Source organism: Hemiscyllium ocellatum, chromosome 33 (genome assembly GCF_020745735.1).
Source record: "Hemiscyllium ocellatum isolate sHemOce1 chromosome 33, sHemOce1.pat.X.cur, whole genome shotgun sequence".
Lineage (NCBI taxonomy): Eukaryota > Metazoa > Chordata > Chondrichthyes > Orectolobiformes > Hemiscylliidae > Hemiscyllium > Hemiscyllium ocellatum.
This window is the reverse complement of record NC_083433.1, coordinates 24,323,543-24,351,353: the sequence shown is the minus strand read 5'-3', so window position 1 is coordinate 24,351,353 and position 27,811 is coordinate 24,323,543. Positions and strand designations below refer to the sequence as shown.

At 41.7% G+C, this 27,811-nt stretch overlaps 1 protein-coding gene across 2 annotated transcripts; it reads left to right on the top strand.

Annotated features, from left to right (window-relative positions):
* The first annotated feature begins 1,223 nt into the window (after positions 1-1,223).
* LOC132831303 (coiled-coil domain-containing protein 134-like) lies at positions 1,224-27,372 on the top strand. 2 transcript variants are annotated; one of them, XM_060849359.1, is made up of 7 exons: positions 1,224-1,281; positions 5,643-5,751; positions 5,989-6,110; positions 8,150-8,234; positions 16,160-16,341; positions 21,143-21,214; positions 26,860-27,372. In XM_060849359.1, the coding sequence occupies exons 2-7, from the start codon at positions 5,649-5,651 to the stop codon at positions 26,983-26,985; spliced, it is 690 nt and encodes a 229-aa protein (XP_060705342.1). In that variant the 5' UTR covers positions 1,224-1,281; positions 5,643-5,648; the 3' UTR covers positions 26,986-27,372. The 2 variants fall into 2 exon arrangements, with proteins under 2 accessions (XP_060705342.1, XP_060705341.1); XM_060849358.1 differs by having other exon boundaries at positions 1,227-1,311.
* Positions 27,373-27,811: the final 439 nt, after the last annotated feature.

Sequence of the window (27,811 nt, the reverse complement as noted above, 5' to 3'; positions counted from 1 at the left end):
TGGCCAATCGATCAAATCTGTACATCTTTGGACTGTGGGAGGAAACTGGAGCACCCAAAGTAAACCCACGCACACAGAAGGGAGCTTGTATGAAATCCTCACAGTTGTCCAGGGGTGGAATTGAATCCAGATCCCTGGTGCTGTAAGGCAGCATGCTAGCCACTATGCCGTCCTGCCTATAGGTAGACCCACAATGTTGATAGGGAGGGAATTCCAGGATTTTTTTTACCTAGTGACCCTGAATGAACAGCAATATCAGGAGGATGAGTGACTCGGAGGGCAATGTACAAGTGATCGTGTTCCCATGAATCTGCTATTCTTGTTCTTCTAGATGGCAGTGGTTGTGGGTTTAGAAGATGTTACCTTAGGAGCCTTGGTGAATTCCATCTTAGAGATGTTATGCCCTTGTGCTACTGAGGCAGCAGATACATGCTTACACCACATCCTGCAAGCTCCCCTCAAAGTCATTCACGACCCTGAATTGGAAACATATTGTGGAGGTGCTAGTGTTGGACTGGGATGGACAAAGTTGAACATCACACAATGCCAGTTTATAGTCCAACAGGTTTATCTGGAAGTACAAGCTGTTAAAGCGCTGCTCCTTCATCAGGTAGCTAGTGGGATAGAACCCTGCCCACTAGTAATCTGATGAAGGAGCAGGTCTCGAAAAGATTGTATTTCTAAATAAACCTTTTGGACTATAACCTGGAAATATATCAGCTTTTCCTTCAGTATCGCTGGATCAAAATCCTGGAAGTCTCTCTCTAATAGTGTTACTTGAGTGTATTAACACCCCAAGAAGGTCAAAGTGGATATTGCAGATGCTGGAGATCAGTGTTTAGATTAGAGTGGTGCTGGAAAAGCACAGCAGGTCAGGCAGCATCTGGGGAGCAGGAAAATCGACGTTTCGGGCAAAAGCTCTTCATCAAGAATCCTGATGAATGGTTCCGACCCGAAATGTCGATTTTCCTGCTCCTCGGATGCTACCTGACCTTCTGCGCTTTTCCAGCACCACTCTAATCTTGACTCTGATCTCCAGCATCTGCAGTCCTCACTTTCACCCAGGAAAGCGCCTCACTTGTTCCTTCTCCAGGAAACCTCGGTACATTCCTTCGCAGATCAGAAAGTAGCAAGCGGAGCGAGTAACGCGCACGCGCGCCGACAGGACAGCTGATTGGTCATATGCCTCAAGAGGGTTGCGCATGCGCAGAATCAGTCGAGCGACAGGCACCGAGCTGAGAGGAGCGCCACTTGGGTGCTCCCGGACATGGTTGATAAAAGGTTCCTTTTACAGTTATACATTACGATTCGGTAGGCCCACCGCTTCGAATAATTACATTTGCCTTTTTGCACGATGTGCCCTGGGTCTAATTGGAAAGCTAGGTTCAGGGGCGGCTGCTCAGGTCGGATGGCTGTGGGATGATTCAGCTCAGGCAGGAGGTGGCCGCCTCAGTGTTACTGAGGGGGAGGGGGTGAAGCTGGGGTGGAAGGGTGTGGGGGTGAACGGGTGGGGGTGAAGGGGGTGGGGGTGGAAGGGAGTGGGGGTGAAGGGGGAGGGGTGATGAGGGGGTGAAGGGGTGGGGGTGGAAGGGAGTGGGGGTGAAGGGGGAGGGGTGATGAGGGGGTGGGGGTGAAGGGGGAGGGGTGGTGAGGGGGTGGGGGGTGAAGGGGGTGGGGTGGTGAAGGAGATGGTGTGTTTATAGGTTGGTATGGGTCAGTGATTGCTGTTAGCCCACACTGCAGCCTCTACCTCCACCTACCTCTGTCTAAACTCCCACACTATTTCATTCAGCATTGTACTGATGATGGTCCAGGTTCTGTAATAAATCTGTTGCTGATGCCAAACTGGCCTTTCGGCGGGCAGAAGGGGAGGAATGTCCCAAAATCATGCCGACTATTCTGGACTCGGCAGCCAGTGTTTGTGCAGCTGCTGTCAACTCATTGTAAGACAACTCGAATCAAGGCCCCATGTACAGCTTAAAAAAAAACAGCAGAAGTGTTTAACCTCCACAGGGGCAGCATAGTGTCTCAGTGGTTTGCATTGTTGCCTCCAGGGACCCGCGTTCGATTCCAGACAGTGTCAAGTTTGCACATGATCTGATGTTTCCTCTGAGTCCAAACATGTGCAGGTTAGGTGGGTTGGCCATGCTAAATTGCCCTGTAGTGTCCATGATTGTACAACCTTAGTTCAGGTAAATGCAGAGTTTGTGGGAATAGGGTGGGATAGTCTTTGAGGGTCAGTGCAGACTCAGCGGGCCAAATGAATTCTGTCATTGAGATGTTCCTCAATTGAATCTGCAAAGGGCAGTGACACACAGCCACCTGCTCCATAAGTGAATGGTGAGGTGAGGTTGAGCAGCCTTGGCCCATGTTCTCCAGAATGGAAGAAGAAAATGAGACATGATCTTACTGAAATGTACAACGTTCTTACAGGTCTCAACAGGGTATATGTAGGAAGGATATTTCCCCAGGCTATAAGCAGGGAACACAATCTCAGCATAAGGGGCAGACATTTAGAACTGAGATCAGGAGGGATTTCTTCATTCAGAAGGTGGTGAAGTTTTGAATTCCTAACTCCAGAGGGCTATGAAGGCTTAGTCATTGAGTATGTTCAATACAGAGATTGTTAGATTTCTAGATAGTAAACATGGGGATGGTGGGGGAAAATGGTATTGATGATCAGCCATAATCCGATTGAAGGGTAGAGCAGATTCAAGAGTCTGAATGACCTGCTCCTGTATCTGTTTCCTCTGCTGCTATAAGTGGACGATGAAAGTTGATTCCTCATGCGATAAGACCCTAAGACATAGGAGTGGAAGTAAGGCCATTCGGCCCATCGTGCCCACTCCGCCATTTAATCGTGGCTGATGGGCATTTCAACTCCACTTACCAGCATTCTCCCCGTAGCCCTTAATTCCTTGTGACATCAAGAAGTTATCAATCTCTGCCTTGAAGCCATTTAGTGTCCTGGCCTCCACTACACTCCGCGGCAATGAATTCCACAGGTCCACCACTCTCTGGCTGAAGAAATGTCTCCGCATTTCTGTTCTGAATTTATCCCCTCTAATTCTAAGGCTGTGCCCATGGGTCCTAGTCTCCTCGCCTAACGGAAACAATTTCTTAGCGTCCACCCTTTCCAAGCCATGTATTATCTTATAAGTTTCTATTAGATCTCCCCTTAACCTTCTAAACTCCAATTACTACATTCCCAGATAATGACCATGGGTTCAAAGCTGTGGAACATCTAGGTCATACTGCCCTAGATTGTAGTAGTCTTGGGTTTGGAAGGTGCTGTCTAAGGATATCTCCAGTGCAACGTATGGATGGTGCGTAAGTATATTGACAGAGGGACTTCCTTTACCTAAACATGCAAATTAGGAGCCAGAGTAGTCCACTTCGCCCTTCAAGTCTGCTGCAGGATTTGATGAGATTAAGACTGATCTGATTGTGGCCTTAACCATCCCCATACCCTTAATTCCCTTGTCAGTCTGAAGTTGGAACAGGCACGAGCTTCTGAATGGCCTACTCCTAATTCTTTTGTCCTTCTGTAGATGATGCAGTTGATGTGGTGAATCTGGACATTCAAAAGATTTAATTGAAGTTTTAGATAACAAACTGATTAATCGAGACTAACTTGACATTCTCACTTACCTCTAATACTCCTCAACATTCTGTTAATCAAGAATTGAACTACATCTACTGTTCCCCACTCCAGGAGGGAAGAGAGTTCCAATTATTCACAATTGTCCGAGTGGAATAAAAACTTCTCATCTTTCTCCCACCCCCATTCCTTGGATAGCTCCTTGGGCTCCAACTATTTATGTCTACATGAGTGACTTGGATGTGGGGTTAGAAAGTAATGCAGCCAAATTTGTAGATGACACAAAAATAGGTGGGAAATTAAATGAAGAAATATGCAAATGCCTATGGATAGTTTGGTGAATGGGCCAAAATATGCCAGTTGGAGTTTAACATGGATGTGTGTGAGGTTATTCATTTTGACAGGAGAAAGTGAGGACTGCAGATGCTGGACAGTCAGTCGTAACATGTGGCACTGGAAAAGCACAGCAGGTCAGGCAGCATCCAAGGCGTAGGAGAATCTATATAAGCCCTTCATCAGGAATGTGGGTGGGGGAGTTAGAGCTAAATAGGAGGGGTGGGGCTGGGCTGGGCTGGGGGAAGGTAGCTGGGAAGGCGATAGATAGATGGAGGTGGGGGTGATGGTGATAGTTTGGAGAGGAGGGTGCAGCGGATAGGTGGGAAGGAAGGTGGACAGGTAGGACAGTTTAAGAGGGCTGTGCTGTGTTGGAGGGTTGGGTCTGGGATAAGTTGTGGGGAGGAGGGATGAGGAAACCGGTGAAATCGATGTTGATGCCATGTGGTTGCAGGGTCCCAAGGTGGAAGATGAGGCTTCCTTCCTCTCGGCGTCGGGTGGCTTGGATTTGGCAGTGGAGGAGACCCAGGACTTGTATGTCCTTGGCGGAGTGGGAGGGGGAGTTGAAGTAGTCAGCCATAGGATGGTGGGGTTGTTTGGTGCATTAGAAAAGTGGAAAGGCAACTTATTATTTAAATGGAGATAAACTTCAGAGTGCTTTGGTACAAAAGGTTCTGGACGTCCGCATGCATGAATTGCAGAAAACGAGCATGCAGATACAGCAGGTAACAAGGAAGGCAAATGGAGCTTTGACATTTATTGCTGAAGGAACAGAATGTAAAAGTAGGAAAGTGTTGCTGCAACTGTACAAGGCATTTCTGAGACTGCATCTGGAGTATTGCATACAGCTTTGGTTCCTTTACTAGAGGAGGGATGTAATTGTATTTGGTGACAGCAGGGAGGAGGTTCACTAGATGTATTCTAGAGATGAGAGGTCTATCTTATGAAGAAAGATTGAGCAGTATTGGCTGATACTTGAGTTTAGATGAATGAGAGGAGATCTAATTGAGATATATAAGATGCTAAAGTAGATTAACAAAGTAGACAATAGAAGGGATGCTTCCTTGAGGAACAATCTAAAATGAGAAGTCAAGATTTTAAAATAAGGGGCAGTAGATTTAAACGAGATAAGAAATTGGTTCTCTGAAAGGGTTGTGAATCTGTGGAATTCACTCCTCCAGAATGTGGTGAGTGCTGGGATATTGAATAAATTTGAGGAGGAGATAGCTGGTGTTTTATTTAGTCACGAGTTGAAGAGTTATGAAGAGCAGGCAGGCAAGTACAGTTCAGGCTGAGATCAACCATGATCAGAGATATCATCCTGTGGTGGAGTAGGCTTGAGGGGCTGAGTTATCTACTCCTTCTCCTGGTTCTTATGTTAAATGAAATAAGGACCTGTGGCTAATCCGGTATCATATTAGCCATGCCTGTGAATTATTTATGGGTGAAATAGTGCTGAGATACTTTTATCAGCGACCATACCTATGTTGTAGCTGTTGGGTTTGTTTGACAACTTGAAGCAATGGAAGACAGTTCACCCCAAATTTCTAAAACTCAGATTTTGAACTTCCATCCTTTTTCCAGTGAATAAACAGTTTCATGATTCGAATTTGTGCATTGTGTTGAGGATATGCTGCAAGATTGAATACGTTTGAACGACATATACATTTGTTTCACTGCTATTTGACAGGTTGATTTGTCTTTACAGTGGATCATGGATGTCCTACAGCTCTGTGTGATTGTGATGAGCATGTACTTAAATACATTGAAATCTTCCAACGGTCAGAAGCAAAACTTGGACCCAAGTCTAGAAATCTGTATCCTTTACTGCACAGATCTGGTTTCATTGAAAACCAAATCTAAAATCCTACGATCTCCTTTCAAATGTTTAGCCTGACATGGCAAAAAGAACCCTGCTTTGAGAGGGTTGGTGGAACTGAATTTGTTTGTTGGGATTGCCTTTTCAGTGCATTCATTTGGACTGTGAATAAAATTTACAGAACAATCTCTAAACTGTGGCACTGCATACTTTCCTCAACAATACTACTGTTTAGATAGAAAACTATTTGAAACAAAACGCAAGGACCAGATGCATGCTTTGAAGAACATGATTGAATTAAATGACATTAATCAGCAGTACAAGATTATAGATATCATGTTGAAGGGATTGTTCAAGGTAAGCATAAAGGTTTGATCAGGGTACAGGGCCATCTGTCCACCCACAAGCTGTGTTCATTACTCATCAGCTTCATTACTCACCCTGACCACTGTTAGTCTGACCACTGGCTGAGCCAAACTGTTTGCAAACCTGTTGTCCTGTTTGACCCGAAGATAAGCTTCTGACCATAAATCTGCTCTATCACCAAGGCTTCCTATTCTCACTCTGTAATGTTGAAAATTTCTGGCCTGTCCATGCTTTGGAAGCCTTTAACCATGTATTTGTCACTTCTAGACTTGACTGTTCTTATACTTACCTGACCAAACTCCCTTTTTATACACAAATAAACTTAAACTCCTTCAAAACTCTGTTACCTGTGTCCAAATTTCCACTATTGTTTGTCTATTTTTATGCTAACTGACTATTTCAGCAAAACTCAATATTTAAAATATTCATTTTTACTTTCAAATTTCACTTTTACTCACATTTTCCTTCCACATCTGTGCACCCTTCCAACTCTGCCCTTGTAATCACTGTACCATTTATAGCCTTGTTTTCAACATGACCCGTAGCTCTAGAGTTACCTCCTGAAATCTTTCCTTTGAAGATGATCCTTAAAATCTACTTTACTTGTCCGAGTATATTCCAATGATTTTGTATTCCTCTAAGGCCAGTATATGTTGTCCATCCCAAATCCCTTGAACTGAGTGGTTTGTTAGGAATTTCAGAGGGTGGTTAATAGATACTCATGTTGAGGTGGATGTGAAGTCACTTGTAGGCCAGACTGGGTAAGGTGGGCAGATTTCCTTCCTCATAGTATATTAGAGAACAAGATAGGTTTTCAACAACATCTTGGTGTCTTGATCGCCATTACTGAGAGTTAAGTTTTATAATCCAGATTTATTATTAGATTAAATTACTTACAGTGTGGAAACAGGCCCTTTGGCCCAACAAGTCCACACCGACCCTCCAAAGAGCAACCCACCCAGACCCATTCCCCTACATTTACCCCTTCACCTAATACTATGGACAATTTAGCATGGCCAATTCACCTCACCTGCACATGTTTGGACTGTGGGAGGAAACCGGAGCACCCAGAGGAAACCCACGCAGACACGGGGAGAATGTGCAAACTCCACACAGAAAGTTGCCTGAGGCGGGAATTGAACCTGGGTCGCTGACACTGTGAGGCAGCAGTGCGAACCACAGTGTCACTGTGTGGCCAAATTAATTTAAATTTAATTGAATTTAAATTTCATCCACTCTAGCAGGAATCCGTTTTCCCAGATCATTAGTGTCTATGACATCATCATTACACCTCCATTTCCCCCATTGATTGAATCAAATTTTGTTTGATAACATTCTGCTGTCAAATCTTCGGAATCTACATGAAAGTTGCTATACAAGTTATTATCAATTGAGCAGGTACAAAGCGATCTAACCCTTGAAAATCAAACATTTTTTAAATAATCCATTGATATTACATTTTCCAACTGTGTTTGGTTCAATGAAATTCAAACTTACTGTCCAAATACTGAGACAATTTGGCGAGGTACAGATTGTAAATGCTGTGTCAGATTAGTTATCAGCTTCCCTGCTTTATTTAGTGTAGCTCTTCATTCTCCTTCTTGTGCTGTGTATTTACTTGAACAACCCTTGTCCAAAATCCAAGAAGATTTGAAATCCAATAAGGATTTTATTTCCAAGAGTGCCAAGTTTTACACACTCTTCCTGTTGTTGTGAAACTTGGTGGAGACTGTTCTAGAATGTAAGTCCAAGTTTCTTGTCAAATTTAAAAGTTGAATTATTACCAACCTATTATGAGTTATGAGCCCACATGACTTCAAGATCAGCTGCATATCTTTATGCAGGTCCCTCACAGTGACAGTCCCAATAGCCTCTTTAAACCAGTTTCTTAGCTCTCAATACCAGAAAAGAGAATCCAGCAATATCAGAAACTAAACAGTTTGATTTTAGAGCTGAATCTGTGCTTTTTCCAGAATGCGTTAGAAAATATGAAATTTAAAGTGAAAGAGTTTGATTTTCATTCATTGTAGGTACTAGAAGACTCCAAGACAATACTGACTGGTGCTGATGTGCAAGCAGATGGCCCACTGCCTCATGACGAGAAACTCAAAGATGGTGACTATGGGATGAAAATTTTTCTACATTTTATATACATTTATTTTGTCCCTTGTTCTGCTTGGTTCTCAGTAAGGACTTAGTGGTATCCGTCTCATTTTTGAGTCAGTGGGTTATGGGTTCAAATCCTGCCCACAGCCTTCGGTATGTATTCTAAGCTGACACTTCCAACACAAGTTGTTGCACTGACAGGGATCCCATCTTTCAAACCAAAGCACTGTCTGTCCTCTTGATTTAGTGTGGACTATTTCACTTGGAGCAGAACAGGCTAAAACCAGATTTAGTCAAAGATTTCAAAATTTGAATTTTGTGAGAGGGAATGGAAGAATAACATTGCTTCCCTTTGGGAGGTCAGTGACGAGAGGAGTGTAATACAGGATTTCCTAAGCTAGTGCAAAAAAAGATTAGGTTGGCGTATATGTTTATTTGGAGAAGCCCTTCCTTTTCATTCACTCTATTCCATGCTGCTAATGTGCTAAACATCCACCTAATTCCAAGGCGAGAAATAGAAGCTCATCTATTTTCCTTAGAGAAGATCTCATACTCCATCAGTGGCAGTTACATTTCCCTCACTAAAGCCAGCCCCCTGCTCTAGTGGAAAATGATTCTTGATTTATTTCAGTCAACCTGTTCAGACACACTTCAGGGTGAATAGCATTTGAACCCAGGCCTTCTGGCCCAGAGGTAGGACATTGTCATTGCACCAAAAGACCCTCCAATTTTGTGTTTTTTTAAAAGCCAGCCTGTTTGCCGGTGTTGTGAGATCTTCTGGGCCAGCGATAAAGACATTACCATTGTGCCACAACAGGTCCCAAAAACCTTTATATATTTCGCCTGTTCAGACATTTTGAGACACACCTCACAGTAAAAGAAACAAATAAGTGAATAGTTTTAAGTATCGTCTTGCTGTAAATCTACAATAGCAAGTAGAGTGGGTTCTTTATTGATTGTATGTTTTATTGAGATATGTCTCTGAAATCATAAGTATTAAGTTAGCCTGGAGCAGTATTTTCTTGAGGGATAAGACAGTGCTATTTTCTGGGTCTGTACATTGGAAGAAGCAAAAATGGCCCTTAGTAGAGTGATATACTCTTCTTGTCGGATGTAGGTGTTTAGGGAGAGTTTACGTGTTATTGAGCATTATATTGCAACAAATGCCATTAGTTGTGAATCCTATCAGATCAAATGGATCGGTTGTGGGGACCGTAAGAGGCAATGAGGAATTTACAAGAGCAAGAGGTGTGATGGATGACAGTTATAGGAAGGGAGGAAAGCTGCAGATACTGTCAGGTAGATGGGTTAACTCCAGGACAGGTAAGAGAGGTAGGCAAGTGGTGCAGGAATCTTCTGTGGCTATTCCCATTTGAAACAAGTATGCTGTTTTTGAAAATGTAGGGAGTGATGGACTCTCTGGGAAATTTAGCATGAACAGCCAAGTTTCTGGTATCAAGACAGGCTGTAAGGTAATGAGGGGTACATCGGGTTCCAAACGATTGATTGTGTTAGGGGACTGTCTAGTTAGAGACACAAACAAATGTTTCTGTAGCCAGCAGCGAAAAATCAGAATGCTGTGTTGTCTCCCAGTGCCACGATCAAGGATGTCTCAGAGAGGGTGCAGAATATTCTGAAAGGGGAGAGGGACCAGCAGGAGGTCATTGTACACATTGGAACCAACGACATAGAAAGGAAAAGGATGAGATTCTGAAGGGAAAATGCAGGAAGTTAGGTAGGAATTTAAAAAGAAGGTCCTTGAGGGTAGTAATACCTGATCACTCCTGGTGCTACGAGCTAGTGAGGATAGGAAAAGGAGGAGAGAGCAGATGAATGCGTGGCTGAGGAACTGGTGTTTTGGAGAAGGATTCCCATTTTTGGATCATTGGAATCTCTTCTGGGCAGAAGTATACTGGACAAGAAGGGTCAATTGCACCTGAATAGGAAGGGGACTAATATACTGGCAGGGAGATTTGCCAGAGCTGCTCGGTAGGATTTAAACTAGTAAAAGGGGGGTGAGGGGGGTGGGGGGACCCCATGAGATAGTGAGGAAAGAAATCAATCTGAGACTGGTGCAGTTGAGAAAGAAGTGAGTCAAACAGTCAGGGCAGGTAGGGACAAAGCAGAGAACAAGGTAGGACTGTTAAATTAAACTGCATTTATTTTAGTGCAAGAGGCCTAACAGGGAAGGCAGATGAACTCAGAGCATGGCTAGGAACATGGGACTGGGATATTATAGCAATTACAGACATGTGGCTCAGGGATGAACAGGACTGGCAGCTTAATGTTTCAGGATACAAATGCTACAGGGAAGGACAGAAAGGGAGGCAAGAGAGGAGAGGGAGTGGCATTTTTGATTTAGGATAGTATTACCGCTGTACTTGGGAAGGATATTCCTGGAAATATATCCAGAGAAGTTATTTGGGTGGAACTGAGAAATAAGAAAGAGATGATCACATAATTGTGATTGTATTATAGTCCCCCTGATCGCGGGAAGTTGAGAAACAAACTTGGAAGGAGATTTCAGTTATCTGTAAGAATAATAGGGTGGTTATGGTAGGGAATTTTAACTTTTCAAACATAGACTGGGACTGTCATAATGTCAAGGGTTCAGATGGAGGAATTTGTTAAGTGTGTACAAGAAAATTTTCTGATTCAGTATGTGGAAGTACCTACTAGAGAAGGTGCAAAACTTGACCTACTCTTGGGAAATTAGACAGGGCAGGTGACTGAGGTGTCAGTGGGGGAGCACTTTGTGGCTAGCGACCATAATTCTATTAGTTTTAAAATAATCATTGAAAAGGATAGACCAGATCTAAAAGTTGAAGTTCTAAATTGGAGGAAGGCTAATTTTGATCGTATTAGGCAAGAACTTTCAAAAGCTGATTGGGGGAAGATGTTTGCCAGACGGCTGGAAAATGGGAAGCCTCCAGAAATGAGATAATGGGAGTCCAGAGACAGTATATTCCTATTTGGGTGAAAGGAAAGGCTGGTAGGTATAAGGAATGCTGGATGACTAAAGAAATTGAGGATTTTGTTTAAAAAAAGAAGGGAACATATGTCAGATATAGACAGGGTAAATCAAGCGAATCCTTAGAAAGGTGTAAAGGCAGTAGGAGTATACTTAGGAGAGAAATCAGAAGGGCAAAAGGGGGACATGAGATAGCTTTGGCAAATAGAATTATGGAGAATCCAAAGGGGTTTTTTACAAATACATTACGATCAAAAGGGTAACTAGTGAGAGAATAGGGCCCCCACAAAGACCAGCAAGGCAGCCTTTGTGTGGAGTCACAGGAGATGGGGAAGATACTAAATGAGTATTTTGCATCAGTGTTTACTGTGGAAAAGGACATGGAAGATATAGAATGTAGGGAAATAGATGGTGACATCTTGAAAAATGGCAATTTAACAGATGAGGAAGTGATGGATGTCTTGAAACACATAAAGATAGATAAATCCCCAGGACCTGATCAGGTGTACCCTAGAACTGTATGGGAAGCTAGGGAAGTGATTGCTGGGCCTCTTGCTGATAAATTTGTATCATCGATAGTCACAGGTGAGGTGCTGGAAGTCTCAAGGTTGGTTAACATGGTGCCACTATTTAAGAATGGTGATAAGGACAAGCCAGGGAACTATAGACCAGTGAACTTGACTTCGGTGGTGGGCAGATTGTTGGAGTGAGCCCTGAGGGATAGGATGTACATGTATTTGGAAAGGCAAGGACTGATTAGGAATAGTCAACATGGCTTTGTGCGTGAGAAATCATGCCTCACGAACTTGAGTTTTTTGAAGAAGTAACAAAGAAGATTGATGAGGGCAGAGCAGTGAACATGATCTATATGGACTTCAGTAAGGCATTCAACAAGGATCCCCATGGTAGACTGGTTAGCAAGGTTAGATCTCATGGAATACAGGGAGAACTAGCTGTTTGGATACAGAACTAGCTCAAAGGTAAAAGACAGAGGGTGGTAGTGGAGGGTTGTTTTTCAGACTGTAGGCCTGTAACCAATGGAGTGCTACAAGGATCAGTGCTGGGACCACAACTTTTTGTCATTTACATAAATGATTTGGATGTGAACATAGGAGGTATGGTTAGTAAGTTTGCAGATGACTCAAAAATTGGAGGTATAGTGTTACCTCAGATTACAATGGGATTTTGATCAGATGGGCTAATGGGATGAGGAGTGGCAGATGGAGTTTAATTTAGATAAATGCAAGGTGTTGCATTGTGGGAAAGCAAATCTGAGTAGGACTTATACACTTAATGGGAAGGTCCGAGGGAGTGTTGCTGAACAAGGAGACCTTGGAGTGCAGGTTCATAGCTCCTTGAAAGTGGAGTCGCAGGTAGATCGAATAGTGAAGGCATTTGGTATGTTTTCCTTTATTGGTCAGAGTATTGAGTACAGGAGGTGGGAGGTCATGTTGCAACTGTATATGACATTAGTTAGGCCACTTTTGGAGTATTGTGTGCAGTTCTGGTCTCCTTCCTATCAGAAGGATGTTGTGAAACTTGAAAGGGTTCAGAAAAGACTTACTAGGATATTGCCAGGGTTGGAGGATCTGAGCTATAGGGAGAGGTTGAATAGGCTGGGGCTGTTTTCCCTGGACCGCAGACGCTGAGGGGTGACCTTATAGAGATTTACAAAATCATGAAGGGAATGGATAGGGTAAATATAAAAGATCTTTTCCCTGGGGTGAGGGAGTCCAGAACTAAAGGGCATATGTTTAGGGTGAGAGGGGAAAGATATAAAAGAGACCTAAGTGGCAACTTTTTCACACAAAGGTTGGTGCGTGTATGGAATGAGCTGTAAGAGGATGTGGTGGAAGCTGGTACAATTGCAACATTTAAAAGGCATCTGGATGGGTATATGAATAGGAAGGGTTTGGAGGGATCTGGGCTGAGTGCTGGCAGGTGGAACTAGATTAGGTTGGGATATCTGGTTGACTTGGACGAGTTTGACCGAAGGGTCTGTTTCCATACTGTATATCTCAATGACTCTATAAGTAAAGCAGTTTGGGAAGAGTGCCCGGCAGTCAGTTCTTGTTGAAAAGAACCAACGAGATATAATAGCGAGTTTTGAGATTTATAGCTCAGGTTGTGGTTCTGGATGTAGGTTTGCTCGCTGAGCTGGAAGGTTCGTTTTCAGACGTTTCGCCACCATACTAGGTAACATCTTCAGTTAGGGGAGAGAGTGAGTTCTGCAGATGCTGGAGATCAAGGCTAAAAATGTGTTGCTGGAAAAGCGCAGCAGGTCAGGCAGCATCCAAGGAACAGGAGATTCGACGTTTCGGGCATAATTCCTGAAGAAGGGCTTATGCCTGAAACGTCGAACCAACATCTTCAGTTAGCCTCCCAATGAAGCACTGGTGATGTAGCTCGCTTTCTGTTTATATGTTTGAGTTTCCTTGGGTTGGTGATGTCATTTCCTATGGTGACATCATTTACTATGGTGATGTCATTTTGTGTTCCTTTTCTCAGGAGGTGGTTAATGGGATGCAAGTCAATGTGTTTGTTGATAACATTCCATTTGGAATGCCATGCTGCTAAGAATTCTCGTGCATGTCTGTGTTTGACTTGTCCCAGGATGGATGTGTTGTCCCAGTCCTTCCTCATCCATATGTAAGGATACTAGTGAGAGTGGGTCCTGTCATTTTGTGGCTGGTTGATGTTCATGTATCCTGGTGGCTGGTTTTCTGACTGTCTAATGTAGTTTGTTACAGTTCTTGCAAGGTATTTTGTAAATTACATTAGTTTTGCTTGTTGTCTGCGTAGAGTCTTTCAAGTTCATTAGCTGCTGTTTTAGTGTGTTTATGGTTTTGTGGGCTACCATGATGCCAAGGGGTCTGAGTAGTCTGGCAGTCATTTCTGAGATGTCTTTGGTGTAGGGAAGAGTGGCTAGTGTTTCTGGACATGCTTTGTCTGATTGTTTGGCTTTGTTGCTAAGAAATCGGTGGACTGTGTTCATTTGGTACTCGTTCTTTTTGAAAACACTGTATAGGTGATTTTCCTCAGCTCTGTGTCGTTCGTCTGTGCTGCAGTGTGTGGTGGCTCATTGAAATAATGTTCTACTGCAGCTTTGTTTGTGGATGTTGGGATGATTGCTTTTGTAGGAGAAAGTGAGGACTGCAGATACTGGAGATCAGAGCTGAAAATGTGTTGCTGGAAAAGTGCAGCAGGCCAGGCAGCATCCAAGGAGCAGGGGATTCGACATTTCGGGCATGAGCACTCATGCATGATTGTTTTTGTAGTTCAATATTTGGTCCGTATGTGTTATTTTCCTGTAGACGCTGGTTTGAAGTTCCCCATTGGCTGTTCGTTCTACTGTGACATCTAGGAATGACAGCTATCATAGTAAGTCTGTAAGTTCAGTTGCTGGTATTTGTAAATTGCTATCAGTTACATAAATGAATTATTAAAGCGCACAATTACTTGAAAGTCAGGAGTGATATAGTAAAGTAATAGAAGTAAGCTAAAGTGGGCTAAGGGACAGAGAATAAAGTTAATAAAAGCGAAATGGGTTTAAGACTAGGGTAAGACATGGCAAGGGAGCTCAGTCCCTGAAGAAGGGCTCATGCCCAAAACGTCGATTCTCCTGCTCCTTTGATGCTGCCTGACCTGCTGCGCTTTTCCAACAACACATTTTGAGCTCAGTCCAATGTATTGTACAGCCTGAGGTATGTGGAAAATCTTAGATGCTCCAGGCAGACTGGATGACCATTTGCTGGAAACACAGCAGTGCATCTGTTTGGCTAATAGTTACTTGGATATCTCATTTTTAGATGTGGATGCACCACAACATAAGGAAGAGCAATCAGTGAGCGAATGGGTGACCATGATTTCGAAGAAAGGAAGCAGGCATGTAGTCAGGAAAGCTCCAGATGCATCTCATGCAAGAAGAGATTTTCTGCGTTGGAAAATTATGACAGTAACGGTTCCTCTGAAAAATGCAGTCAGAACTCAGCTGCACAAGGGGAGAGCACAAAGAGAGGGAGAACAGTAGTGGTACAAGATTCAATTGTGAGGGTTATAAACAAGTGTTTTTCGTGCTGTCACAGAGATGTACAAGCACGGAAACAGACCCTTCAGTCCAACCTGTCCATGCCAGCCAGATATCCTAAACTAATCTAGTCCCATTTGCCAGCACTTGACCTATGTGAAGGGCTTTTGCTCGAAACATCAATGTTACTGCTCCTCGGATGCTGCCTGAACTGCTGTGCTCTTCCAGCACCACTACTCCAGAATCTGGTTTCCAGCATCTGCAGTCATTGTTTTTAACTATATCCCTCTAAACCCTTCCTATTCATATACCCATCCAGATGCCTCTTAAATGTTGTAATTGTACCAGCCTCCACCACTTCTGTGGCAGCTCATTCCATACACTGCATGAAAAAGTTGCTTCTCTGGTCCCTTGTTTTTTCTCCTCTCACCCTAAACCTATGTCCTCTAGTTCTGGACTCCTCTACCCCAGGGAAAAGACCTTGTCTATTTACCCTATCCATGCCCCTGATGATTTTATAAACCTCTGGGTGTCATGCCTCAGCCTCATTATTTCAGAATGGTGTAGTAAATGGAACAACTATTTGTATACAGCAAGATGCCCCAAACACCAGAGATAGGTCATCAAATAATCTGATTCATTGATATTGAATGAAGGACAAATCTTGGCCAGGATACTAGGCAGATTTCGTCAGCTCTTGAATATAGTGCAGTGGGATCTTTTATGTCGATATCACATCATGTTAACACTTTCAGAAAGAATGGAAAAGTATAACAATCGAGTATAACATAAGAATTAGGATCATGGGTCTAATGGTCTCTTCCGCTGGAATATTCGTCCTTTTGATGTATCTGTTTCTGAGACAGATGTATTTTTTTTTGAATGGTAACAATGAGTTTTCTGCCCATAATGTGCCAATCCTGCCTTATATTTCAGCTTATTCCCATATTGTCGAAAATACAGCCTTCTTTGGAGATGTGACTCTGCGTTTTCCCAAGATTGTCCACCATTACTTTGATCGCAATTCAAACTGGAATCACTTAATCCGGTGGGGAATCAGCTTTTGTAATCAAACGGGAGTCTTCGATGGAGGGCCACATACACAGCTTCTTAACTTGGTGAGAGAGATAAGGGTTAGACCACTTTTTCATCTCTGTAGTAAAGAGCTATTGATCTAGGAATAAAACTTAACGTGTCATGTCAAGATTCAATGTCAAGAAGTCTGTAAATGGTTTCACAGTCGTCTTCCACCAGTCTAAGGAAGAAGTAATACCCTCACCTCCTCAGGACAGCATTGCAGGAGGCAGATATCCAAGACGCGATGAGCTGAAGGACTTCTTCTTTGTTATAGACCTCTGTGACTCTAACGCATTGGCCTAACTGCTGCTTTGTGAAGTGATGTGTGACACTGGGTCTACGCCAAAGACACGGACAATTCTGCTAAGCTATACCATGCCCGAATTAAAGCTCCACATGAGCCTCCTGTCACTCTCATTCATCACATCCTTTCCATTTCTCTCTGCTTCTCATATGTTGATCTAAATGCATCAGTAAAATTAACCCGAACCTCCCATATGATAGTGAGCTCTCTATTCTAACTAATCTGGGTAAAGAAAGTTCAACTGAAATCCCTACTCAATGTATTGGAAAACATCTCAAAGCATCTGTGGAGAGAGGAAGTTAACATTCTGAGTCCAATGACTTTTCATTTGAAAGAGTCATATCAAATTTGGATATGTTTATGATTCTCTGTGTCCTCCAATAAAATCCCTTTTTTAAATCTTACTAACTTCTACCTGCTCATTTCAGCCATCTCTTCTGGAGAAATGTGCCTTAGCCTGTCAGATTTGAAAATGATCATCTCTCAGATGCAGCCTCCTGAATCTTTTGTTGTACCGCCTTCTATGCTTGTAAAATGTGACCAGTAAGTTAATGCACAAGTTTAATGCAAGTTCTTTGCTTCTCAATTCTGATACTAAAAATGATGTCCACTGCTTTGTTTGCTTTATTGTTATGTCCTTCTGTCCTGCTTCAACTTTTAGAACATTCTGTATCTGTCTGTGAGGAGTCGAGAGAGGGAGAGAGAGAGAAAGAAGAGGGAAAAAGAAATCAAAGTTTTGGTTTTGTAAAATTTCAGTTGTTTCGTAGTAGTAATGTCAACCTAGCATTGACACTGCATTTAAAAAATCAACTCTGTGTCCAGCCAGCTTATACTAAGTTCACATTGACAGAATACATGAACAAACTTTATGCTTTTTATAATTTTCTGATTAAAAGACCCATTGTTTATTCTAGTTTTTAAAAATTGATTTGTGGGGGTGTGGGATGTTGGTGCCTCCGGGTGGCCAGCATTTATTGTCTGGCCCTTGTTGTCCTTGAGAAGGTGCTTCCTGAACAGCTACAGTCCACCAGCTGTGGGTTTAACCCACAACGCTGTTAGGGAAGGAATTCCAGGATTTTGACTTAGCGACAATGAAGAGAACAGCAAGGTATTTCTAAGTCAGAATGGTGAGTGACTTGGAGGAGAATTTCTAGGTGGTGGTGTCCCCACGTTCCTGCTGTCCTTCTGAGTGGAAGTGGTCCTGGATTTGGAAGGTGCTGTATGAGGATATTTTGATTTTCTGCAGTGTTTTTTTGGAGATAGTTTGTGCAAGCATTTTCGCTGGTCATCAATGGAGAACCTTATAGTCTCAATATTACGTATCTCTGTGAATATGAATACTTCGAAAAGTATTTTAATTGCATCATGCCCTGTGCTTGCTGAATCTGCATTGGCTCCTGATCTGGCAGAGGTAGATTTTATTTAAATTTAAGTGTCAATCTGATTTACATACCTGGCCAAGGACTCACTGCTCCCTTTCTCTTTAATCTCCTCAGGTCCCATAGCTATCTGAGATATCTGAGCTTCTCCAATTTACTGCCTGTTGTGCATCTTCAATTTTCATCACTCTACATCAAAAATCTAAAATCTTTGGAGTTCCTGAAATAAAATTGTCTGTCTTTCTTTAAAATACTTATTAAACTATGAGTAAAGGTTTTGTTATCCATCCTTATGCAACTCATTGTTGAATTTTGTTTGATAATATTCCTATATAACACCTTACAATCATTTATCACTAAACTTTCACCCTGAAGTAAAGCCAAAACTTTAAGTTGCATTTGATAAGACATCCTTATTTTTGAAGAGACATATATTAATATATCTTTTATTCATCAAGTACATCAGGCAGTCCATTCCATGCAATATCATCAAATTGATAGAATGGTGAGTCGTATACAAAAATACAGTCGGAGAAAGATCATATGGTCCAGCAAGTCCGACCTAGACTCAATCCATTTTTCCTCATGACTGCGCACCCTTTTTTTCCATCTGCAGCCAAATATTTTCCAGGCGAGGCAAGAAAACGACACCAAAAACTTTTTTTTTTCCAAACTAAAACTCATGCCTCAGATTCCCTCAGGTACTTGAACCATCTCAGGAAATTATATATTTGACCATACTTACATGAACTGGTAATCTCTGTCCTTTCTTCATTTCAAGACGTGCACAGAATCAGCACATCTTGATGTTAAATGTTGTCTAACCAAGGATCAATAGAAGGACGCAGTGGTGCCCTTTCTGTGGCTGTGTTAATATAACCAAATGAAGTGATGAATCGTGCTTTTCTGTATTGGTGGTGGACCCTAAGCGATCTGTGCACCTCGATGCTTTTCCCTGTATGTCAATTTCTGTTTATTCCCAATAAATGTTAAGTATATTCTGTGTTAGTCATCGTAACATGCTTCACACTGCATTTTCTAGGTTAAATACCATTTCCATTGTTGAAAAATTGTTGTAAAAACAAACTCTTCACTTCATAGATGATGAGTTAACCTTTCAAGTCCAATAATCTGCAATCCATATTGGACTCAGTGTTATCTCTGTGTTTCTCTCTACAGATGCCACCAGATCTTCTAAGTTTCTCCAACACATTCTGTTTTTATAACTGTATTGAATTGTTGTTGTTTAACAAGTCAGATAATACAGAACTCAGTACTCAGATTCCACTAAGGTGTATATTTTTAAAAGTGCACTGCTACTTCCCAACTCAAAGATGCCTGTTAACTTAAATCCTATATAGCTACATCAAATCTTCCCTCAATCCCCTTTGCATCAAGAACAGCACCAGTTTTCTTTCAACACTTGTGTGACTTGGGCCTTGCTGGGTGGGGCTGCATTTTTCCCATCCCTAGTTGCTCTTAAAAAGGTAATGGTGAGCTGCCTTCTTGAACAGCTATAGTCCATGTGCTGTAGGTAGACCCATTATGCCATAATAGGAAGGACCTCCAAGATTTTGACCAAGCAGCAGTGAATTTTTTTGCTAAAATCCCCCATCCCTGGAACCATTCTTCTGCAACCCTTTTGACATTCTTCCCAAAGTGTGATGAGAGCTGGACGCAATACTTTAGTTCTGACCAAACCAGGACTGTGTAAAGGTTCAGTATTCAGCATCCTGTTTTAGTAGTCAGGTCCTTTAATTATGATACCCAGGATCCCATATGCTGTGCTAATCACTCTCTGAATATGACCTGACATCTTCAAAAATGGATGAATGTGCATCCTGGGTCCCTCCGTGCCTTCAGACTGTGCCACTAAGTGCGAATTACCTCTCACCATCCTTTCACAAAAATTCTTCATCTCTTACACACATTAAATTCTGTGAACCTTGTCCGCCCATTCTGCTAGCCTACTGTCTCCTGTTCCAACCAGTTATTATCCTCATTATTTGTCATTCCACCATCTTTGGGAGCAAATTTTGAAACTTGACTTGAATATTGGAATACAGAGTAACTTATAGAGAGCATGGACCCACCATCAACCCTTGGTCACTGCCAATGTTTACCATGCTTTAGTCTGAAAAATAACCATTTGGCATAACTCATTGTTTTCCTTCCTTAAACCAAACTGACTCTCACCACACCATTCCATGTGTCAGGTTTGATGTGGTACTTCATCAAAGGTTTTATTAAAATCCATAAAGACAACATCCATTATATTCCTTCATTCACTTCTGTTACTTTGTCAAAAAAGAGGATTAGTGAAGCCTTTTGCACATCCAAGCTGGATGTCCTTTATTAACTGAAACCTTTCCCACATGTCCATTGATTACTGTTTCTGTGAACTCATTCACCATTGATGTTATATTAACTGCCCTTATAATTACTAGGTCAGATCTTCCACACTTTCTTGAATAGAAGTTAAAATATTTTCTTTTTATTCGCATTTCAGTATCAGCAGCGTTGCTTGCCTACAGTTTGTTGATTCGCGAAATGAGAACTGATTGGGATAAGTGGATTAGAGGGAATGATGTGTTCGAATGTCAGGTAGAGACTTCATAGAAGGTTAGAGAACCTTCAGCTCGGCGAACAGAACCACAACAACGAGCACCCGAGCTACAAATCTACTCACAAACTTTGAAGGTTGGAGAACATCTGGATTAGAGACTTTAACCCAGAAATCTGTCAGTTATTTCACTGAAAATGTATTTTTAACAGCATTGTTGGGGTATCTATACCACATGAGCTGCAGAGGTTCAAGAAGGCAGCTCACCATCACCTTCCCAAGGTTATTAAGGTTGTGTTTCAAATGCGGGCCCAGCCAAAAATGCCCATATTCCTTGAACAATCTTTTGAAAAAAGAGAGATACAGGCTATTTGCTGGAAGTCTGAGGTTGAATATTTCTGACTCTATCCTCCTGATGAAAGAAATATCGACTCTTTCAGATGCTAATTGCTGCCTATTTCAATTAATTTGCATCACAGGCAGGTTAGAAACTCTAGCCCTTGGAATGTTATTGATTTTGTGATGTTCAACGTTTAGTATGCAGAGATAAAAGTGCTGAATTTGTATGATATCTTATATTTCTTTTTTCAATACAGATGTCACAGGAACTTGGGATCAGTGAAAAGTCTCCAGACTATAAAAACCCATTTAAAAATGAAAATGAAGATGTAAGTAAATACCCTCCCAATTTAAAGAAAACCTTTCATTTGTCGGTTGGTAAAACAGAATTTAAGTATTACTGAAGGAAGACATATTTGTCAGTAGTGTAGGGTTATGTGGGTCTGGAAATCAGGGAAGGGGACAGTGATAAACTGGAACAAATTGGCATTGAGAAGAATGGGGAGTTGGCAGGCTTGGAACTGGATAAATCTCCAGGCCCAGATAAGGTGCATCCCGAACTCCTGTGGGAGGCAAGGGAGGAGATTTAAGTGGCTCTGACATGAATTTTAAAATCATCTTTGGCCACAGGAGAGGTGCCAGAGGACTGGAGGTCAGCTAATATGATACTGCTATTCAAGAAGAGTGGCACAAAACTACAGTCAGTCTAAAATCTGTGTAGGGAATCTACTGGAAAAATTTCTGAGCGACAGAATTAATCTCCACATGGCAAGGCATGGATTAGTTAAGGATGGGGAGGTAGTGCATATCTAATAAATTTGATTGAATTTTTTGAGTTAGTGACTAGTGACATTGAGAATAGTACAATTAACGTCATCTAGTTGGGCTTAAGTAATACTTTTTACATAGAGGACTAATGAAGAAGCTAAGAGCAATGTAATTCGGCAAATTGGATCTAAAATTGGCTTAGTGGCAGGAAGCAGAGGATGGAGGTCGAAGGTTATTTTTATGACTGGCAGCCCATGTTCAGTGGCATACCATAGGGCTCGGTGCTGAGTTCCTTGCTGTTTATAGTGTACAATAATAATCTCGTCAATATAGGAGTAAGATTACCAAGTTTCCAGTTGACGCAGAAATTGGTGGTGTGGTAAATAGCAAACAGGAAAGATTTAGGTTACAGGACAATGTAGATGGGCTGGTCAAATGGCTGAACTTTGGCAAATACAGTTTAATCCTGAAAAGTGTGAGGTGATGCATTTTGAGAGGACTAAAACTGCAAGGGAGTACATGATGAATGGCAAAGGTCATGGAGATGGTAGTGCGGAAGATCAAAGAGAGCAAGGTTTGCATATCCATAGATCCTTGAATGCTGCAGGACAAGTAGACAAGGTGGTTTAGAAGGCATTTGGATACTTACCTGATAGAGACAAGACAGACTGGGGTTATTTTACTTCGTGTAGAAAAGCCTGAGGGAGAACCTGATGAGATGTACAAAGTTCTGAGAGGCATAGACATAGTAAATAGGGAGAAAGCTTTCCCCTTAATAGAGGGATCAATAACAGGGGCCACAGCTTTTAGGTAAGGAGCTGGGGGTTTAGTGGGAATTTGAGAACTTTTTTGTACACCTGGAGAATTGTGCATATCTGGAACTCACTGCCTGAAAGGGTGGTTATTGTTGGAACTCTCGAGATATTAAAGAACTAATTAGATGAACACTTGAAATGCCTAAGTTTACAAGGCTGTGGGTCAAGCTGGAAAATAGGATTAGCATAGATAAATGTTTGACCAGTGTGGACATAATGTACTGAAGGGGCCTCTTTCTGTGCCGAGAAATCTCTATGACTGTGACATACAGGTAGTCTGTACTTGGGTTTCTGATACTATCACCATATAATATATATAAACATTGATTGCCCAACGATGCGCTATAGAACATAGAACATTACAGCGCAGTACAGGCCCTTCAGCCTCGATATTGCATCGCCCTGTGAAACCAATCTGAAGCCCATCTAACCTACACTATTCCATCCTCGTCCGTATGCCTATCTAACGACCATTTAAATGCCCATACGGTTGGCAACTGTTACAGGCAGTGCATTCCACACCTCTACTACCTGAGTAAAGAAACTACCTTTGTCCTTTATCTATCACCCCTCAATTTGAAGCTATGCCTCCTTGTGCTAACCATCACCGTCCAAGGAAAAAGGCTCTCACTGTCCACCCATCTAACCCTCTGATTATCTTATATGACTCAATTAAGTCACCTTTCAACCTTCTTCTCTCTAACGAAAACAGCCTCAAGTCCCTCAACCTTTCCTCATAAGATGTTCCCTCCATACCAGGCAACATCCCAGTAAATCTCCTCTGAACCTTTTCCAAAGCTCCTTCCTTATTCTTGCAACCAGAACTACACACAATATTCTGAGTGCGGCTGCACCAGAGTTTTGTACAGCTGCAACATGACCTCATGGTTCCAAAACTCGATCCCTTTACTAATAAAAGCTAACACATCATATGCCTTCTTAATAGTCCTATCAACCTGAGTGGTAACCTTGAGGGATCTATGTACATAGACACGGAGATCTCTCAGCTAAATTACCAAGAATTTTAACATTTGCCCAGTACTCTGCATTCCTGTTACTCCTTCCAAAATGAATCACCTCACACTTTTCTGCATTAAACTCCATTTGCCAAGCTCTGCAGCTTACCTATGTCCCTCTGTAAACTACAACATCCTTCAGCACTACTCACAACTGTAGTGACCTTAATGGCGTCTGCACATTTACTAACCTACTCTTCTATGCCCTCATCCTGGTCATTTATAAAATGACAAAAAGCAGTGGAACCAAAACAGATCGTTGCAGTACACCATTAGGAACTGAATTCCAGGATGAACAGTACTCATCCACCACCACCCTCTATCTTCTTTCAACTAGCCAGTTTCTGATGCAAACTGTTAAATCACCCTCAATCCCATGCCTCTGTATTTTGGCAAAACATTTAGCTTTCATGTTTTAAACTGTTAGAAAACCTAAAATGATTTAAAAGTTTTTTTTAAAAGAGTTCTTTGTTCTACTGTAGTGTTAGTCTTGATTCAGTTGGTATCACATTCATCTCAAAGTGAAAGTTGTGGATTTAGGCTCCAGTCTACAGATCTAAAGTCACTGAGTGTTCAGAAGAAACATTCTGCACAGAAGGAAACTATTTGGCCATGCAAGGTCTCTGCAAGAGTAACTCAATCCCACCTCCTATCATTTTCCTATTATTCTTGGAAATCTTTCCTTTTAAAGTGCTTATCTGAATCTGTTTTGAAAATCAAGGCTGAGCCTGCTCCACCGCACTGTCAGACAATGAATTCCTGATTTGAACAAAAATAATTCCACAGAGGCCAGAATCCCATCACCAAGTTACCCTTTATTTACATGTGCATTGTACTTGAAACTGGTCCGGCTTCCTCAGAGTCAGGGTGAACAGAACCAGTGACACACCTGTTTGTATCTGTCAGCTAGGACTCCCCAATTGAATCAGGTTAACAGCCCAATCAGGGAACTCATATTATATGAGGTCCATCTGGCTGACATCACAACCATTACACAACCCACTCGCTGAGTAAAACCATAAGACATAGGAGTGGAAGTAAGGCCATTCGGCCCATCGAGTCCACTCCGCCATTCAATCTTGGCTGATGGGCATTTCAACTCCTTTTAACCTCACATTGCCTTTGGTTTTTGCCCCAACTTCTCCAGCCTTTCTTTGTATCTGCAGTCTCTCATTCCTAGTTCCATTCTCATAAATATATTCTTGAACCTCTCTAAATCATTTACACCCTTCTCAAGTAATGCCTAGAATTAGACACAATATTCTGGGTTGTGGTGAAACATGTTCTGTGAAGGTTCATCAGTAATTCCCTATTTTTATACTCTATATGGCTCAGTTTATAAATGTCAGATGTTGTACACTGTTGCCTGATGTGAGTAAAGAAATAATCCAGGCTGACATTCCAATGCAGCACTGAGGGAGTCTAAGACTGTACTTCTACTTCAGATGAGACATTAAGCTAGAACCAAGTCTGCTGTCTCATAATACATAAACAAGCCAATGGCATTATTATGACAAAGAACAAAGGAGTTATCCCTGATGTCCTAATCAATACTTATTCCTGAATCAACATCACTGAGATTGTCTGGTCATTGTGGAATTGCTATTTGTGCGATATTTCTGTATAAGCGTGACGGCCATGTTTCCTACATTAGAACAGTGACAACAATGATACACTTATTGGTTTTAAATCTGTTCTTAAATGTTAATTGGACATTCAAAGATCACATGATACTATTAAGGGAAAGCATGGATGCTGCTGGAGTCCTGGCCAACACTATTGGAAGGATATGATAGGAGAGGGTGCAGAGGAGAGTCACCAGCATGTTGCCTGGGATGGAATGTCTCAGATATGAAGAGAGACTGGATAGCTGCGTTTGTTTCCCTCGAGTAGAGGAAGCTGAGGGGGTAGCTGACTGAAGTACAAAAAAATCTATGAGAGGTCTAGACAGAGTAGACTGTGAGAATCTTTTCCCTATGGCAGATGTGTCAAGGACTAGCGGGCATAAATTTAAAATGAGTAGAAAGTGGTTTAGAAGAGATCTGAGAGAGAATTTTTTTTCACTCAGACGGTGGCAGAAATATTGAACAGAGACCTATCCTCTCACGACATTTAAGAAGCATCTGGATGAGTACTTAAAATGCCAGTGCATAGTAGGCTAGAGACCAAGTACAGGTAAATGGGATTAGTATAGTTTCTTGCTTGTTGGTCAGCATAGATGTGGTGGGCCAAAGGGCCTATTTCTGTGCTGTGAGACTCTGTAACATGCTTCCTTCAATCAAAAATAAAGCTGGTTAATACTGGAAAGCATCATTGCTGTCTTTAGGGTCTCAAATTGGTGAGAATGTAGAATGTACTACTACAAAAGTTGTTGAGGTGAATACTAGAGCTGCACAGGATATGACCGAGAAAGGAATAAAAGGATATATCAAACGTATAAATTAGGATCAGGAATCGGCCATTCGGCTTCACCCTGCTTTGTGATTCAAGGCTGATATGATTTTGGCCTCCAATCCACATTTCTATCTACCTCCAGATACCCTTTGACTTCATATTAGTCAAGAATCTAACTACTTTTGTCTTAAGAAAAGGTTCAATGATCTGGAAAATAAATGAAGAGATGAAGGAAATTCCAAAGACACTCAATCCTGAGGGAAAAAATTCTTTCTTCTGTCTTAAGTGCAAGACCCTTTTTTTAAACCGTACCGCCTTGTTCTGGACTTCTATAAAAGGATCAATTGTTAGGGTGAGACATATTAAGTAGATTAGGAGAAAGCTTGAGGGGATATAATTTAGTCTATCCGGGCTGAATGGCCTATCTCTCTGTTGTGATTTGTATGACAGCCAGTGAAAATTGGTGTCGAGGCCTTCCCTGTCTTACATGGAATGTTCAATTCCTCAGGTATATGGAATATGACCAGGGATCACTTTTGTGCATGAGTATTTATCTATGTCCATTATGTTGACAGTGTGCATGTACACGTAAGTGGCACATTCAGAAATCATGAAATGGAATGACAAAGTTAGTTTCTAGAAGGAAAGAATTGAAAAGCAGGAGAGTGATGTTAAACTTGTAGACATTGGTTAAGCCACACTTCGACTGTCTAGGAACAAATTTTATCTCCCATTGATCTTGAATGTTTCTGTGCTCTTTGTACAGCCCAAGCAGAAAGCCCTCTTTCTCCCTGCTGTTTTCATCTCCCTTGCTGTACCCATCATTCTTTTACATATACTTTGAGAATAGCAGCTTGGGTTTGATGTTCAAGTTTGGAATGGAACTTGAATATTTGAATGTAGCTCTGAACTTCTAAGCTGGTATAATTCCTCCCACTGTTTAGTAGCCATTGTTGATCCACTGTAATTTCTATTTGACAGTTTCTCCACAACAACGATGCTTTTCACAAAGCTTTAAAAGACGAGGAGAAAAGACGACGAAAAGAAGACAAGAGGAAGGAACTTCGAAAAGGACCCAGGATTACAAAGACACGATCCGAGTTGTGACCTTGAGAAGACTACCTGTCAGTGGGACCATTTTTGCTGTTGGATGGAGCTGCTTGAACCCTTTCACTGGCACAAATACCTATATACATTTTGAATGAAATCCCCTCAGGATGGCAGTAACCTGTACAGGTTTGCTCTCACTAGAGCTGCTTTCTTTCCTTTGAAAGGGAAGTATCATAAAGACAACAATTGTTTTGGTTTATGCAATTAAAACAGATGGCATCTGTGACTTTAATCCCTGAAACGCTGGTATGAATCTCAGAATGTGATGTAACGTGCTTTGATTGTTCCATCATCATCAAACAGCAATTATAGGGAACAGCATGGCCGTCATATTATAAGTTGGACTTTTCCATTTTCACAATAAAATGCAAGGTCTGAATACAAGTTCATTTTCCCTAACAACTGGTTTAGACTCCTGCAAACATCTGCAATACATAAACAATTATACCTCTTGCTTGAGATTTCAGCTCCTCTGCTCACCCAGCCTGAGACATTGTGTCAATTTAAATGAATGAAATGAAATCTCAAAAATCTAGCAAACAGAAAACCCTAGCTGTGAAGATACTGTGAAGTGACAAATAGATTTATACCAGTGAGATATTTGAAGCAAATTAGAATATTTTCCCTGCAATTTTATTTTCATCTCTCGCTTTATCTGAACTGCTTTCTGACTTTGCGAAGCACCCAAATGTGTGGTACAAATCATTCTCATTTTCCAGCAGTTCATCCCTCTCCAACACTGTCATCTGCGGTATTTCTGCACATCTCCAAGTTTCTTTGCTCCACCACTAGTGCTTTCATCTGTCTAGATCATAAACTCTGT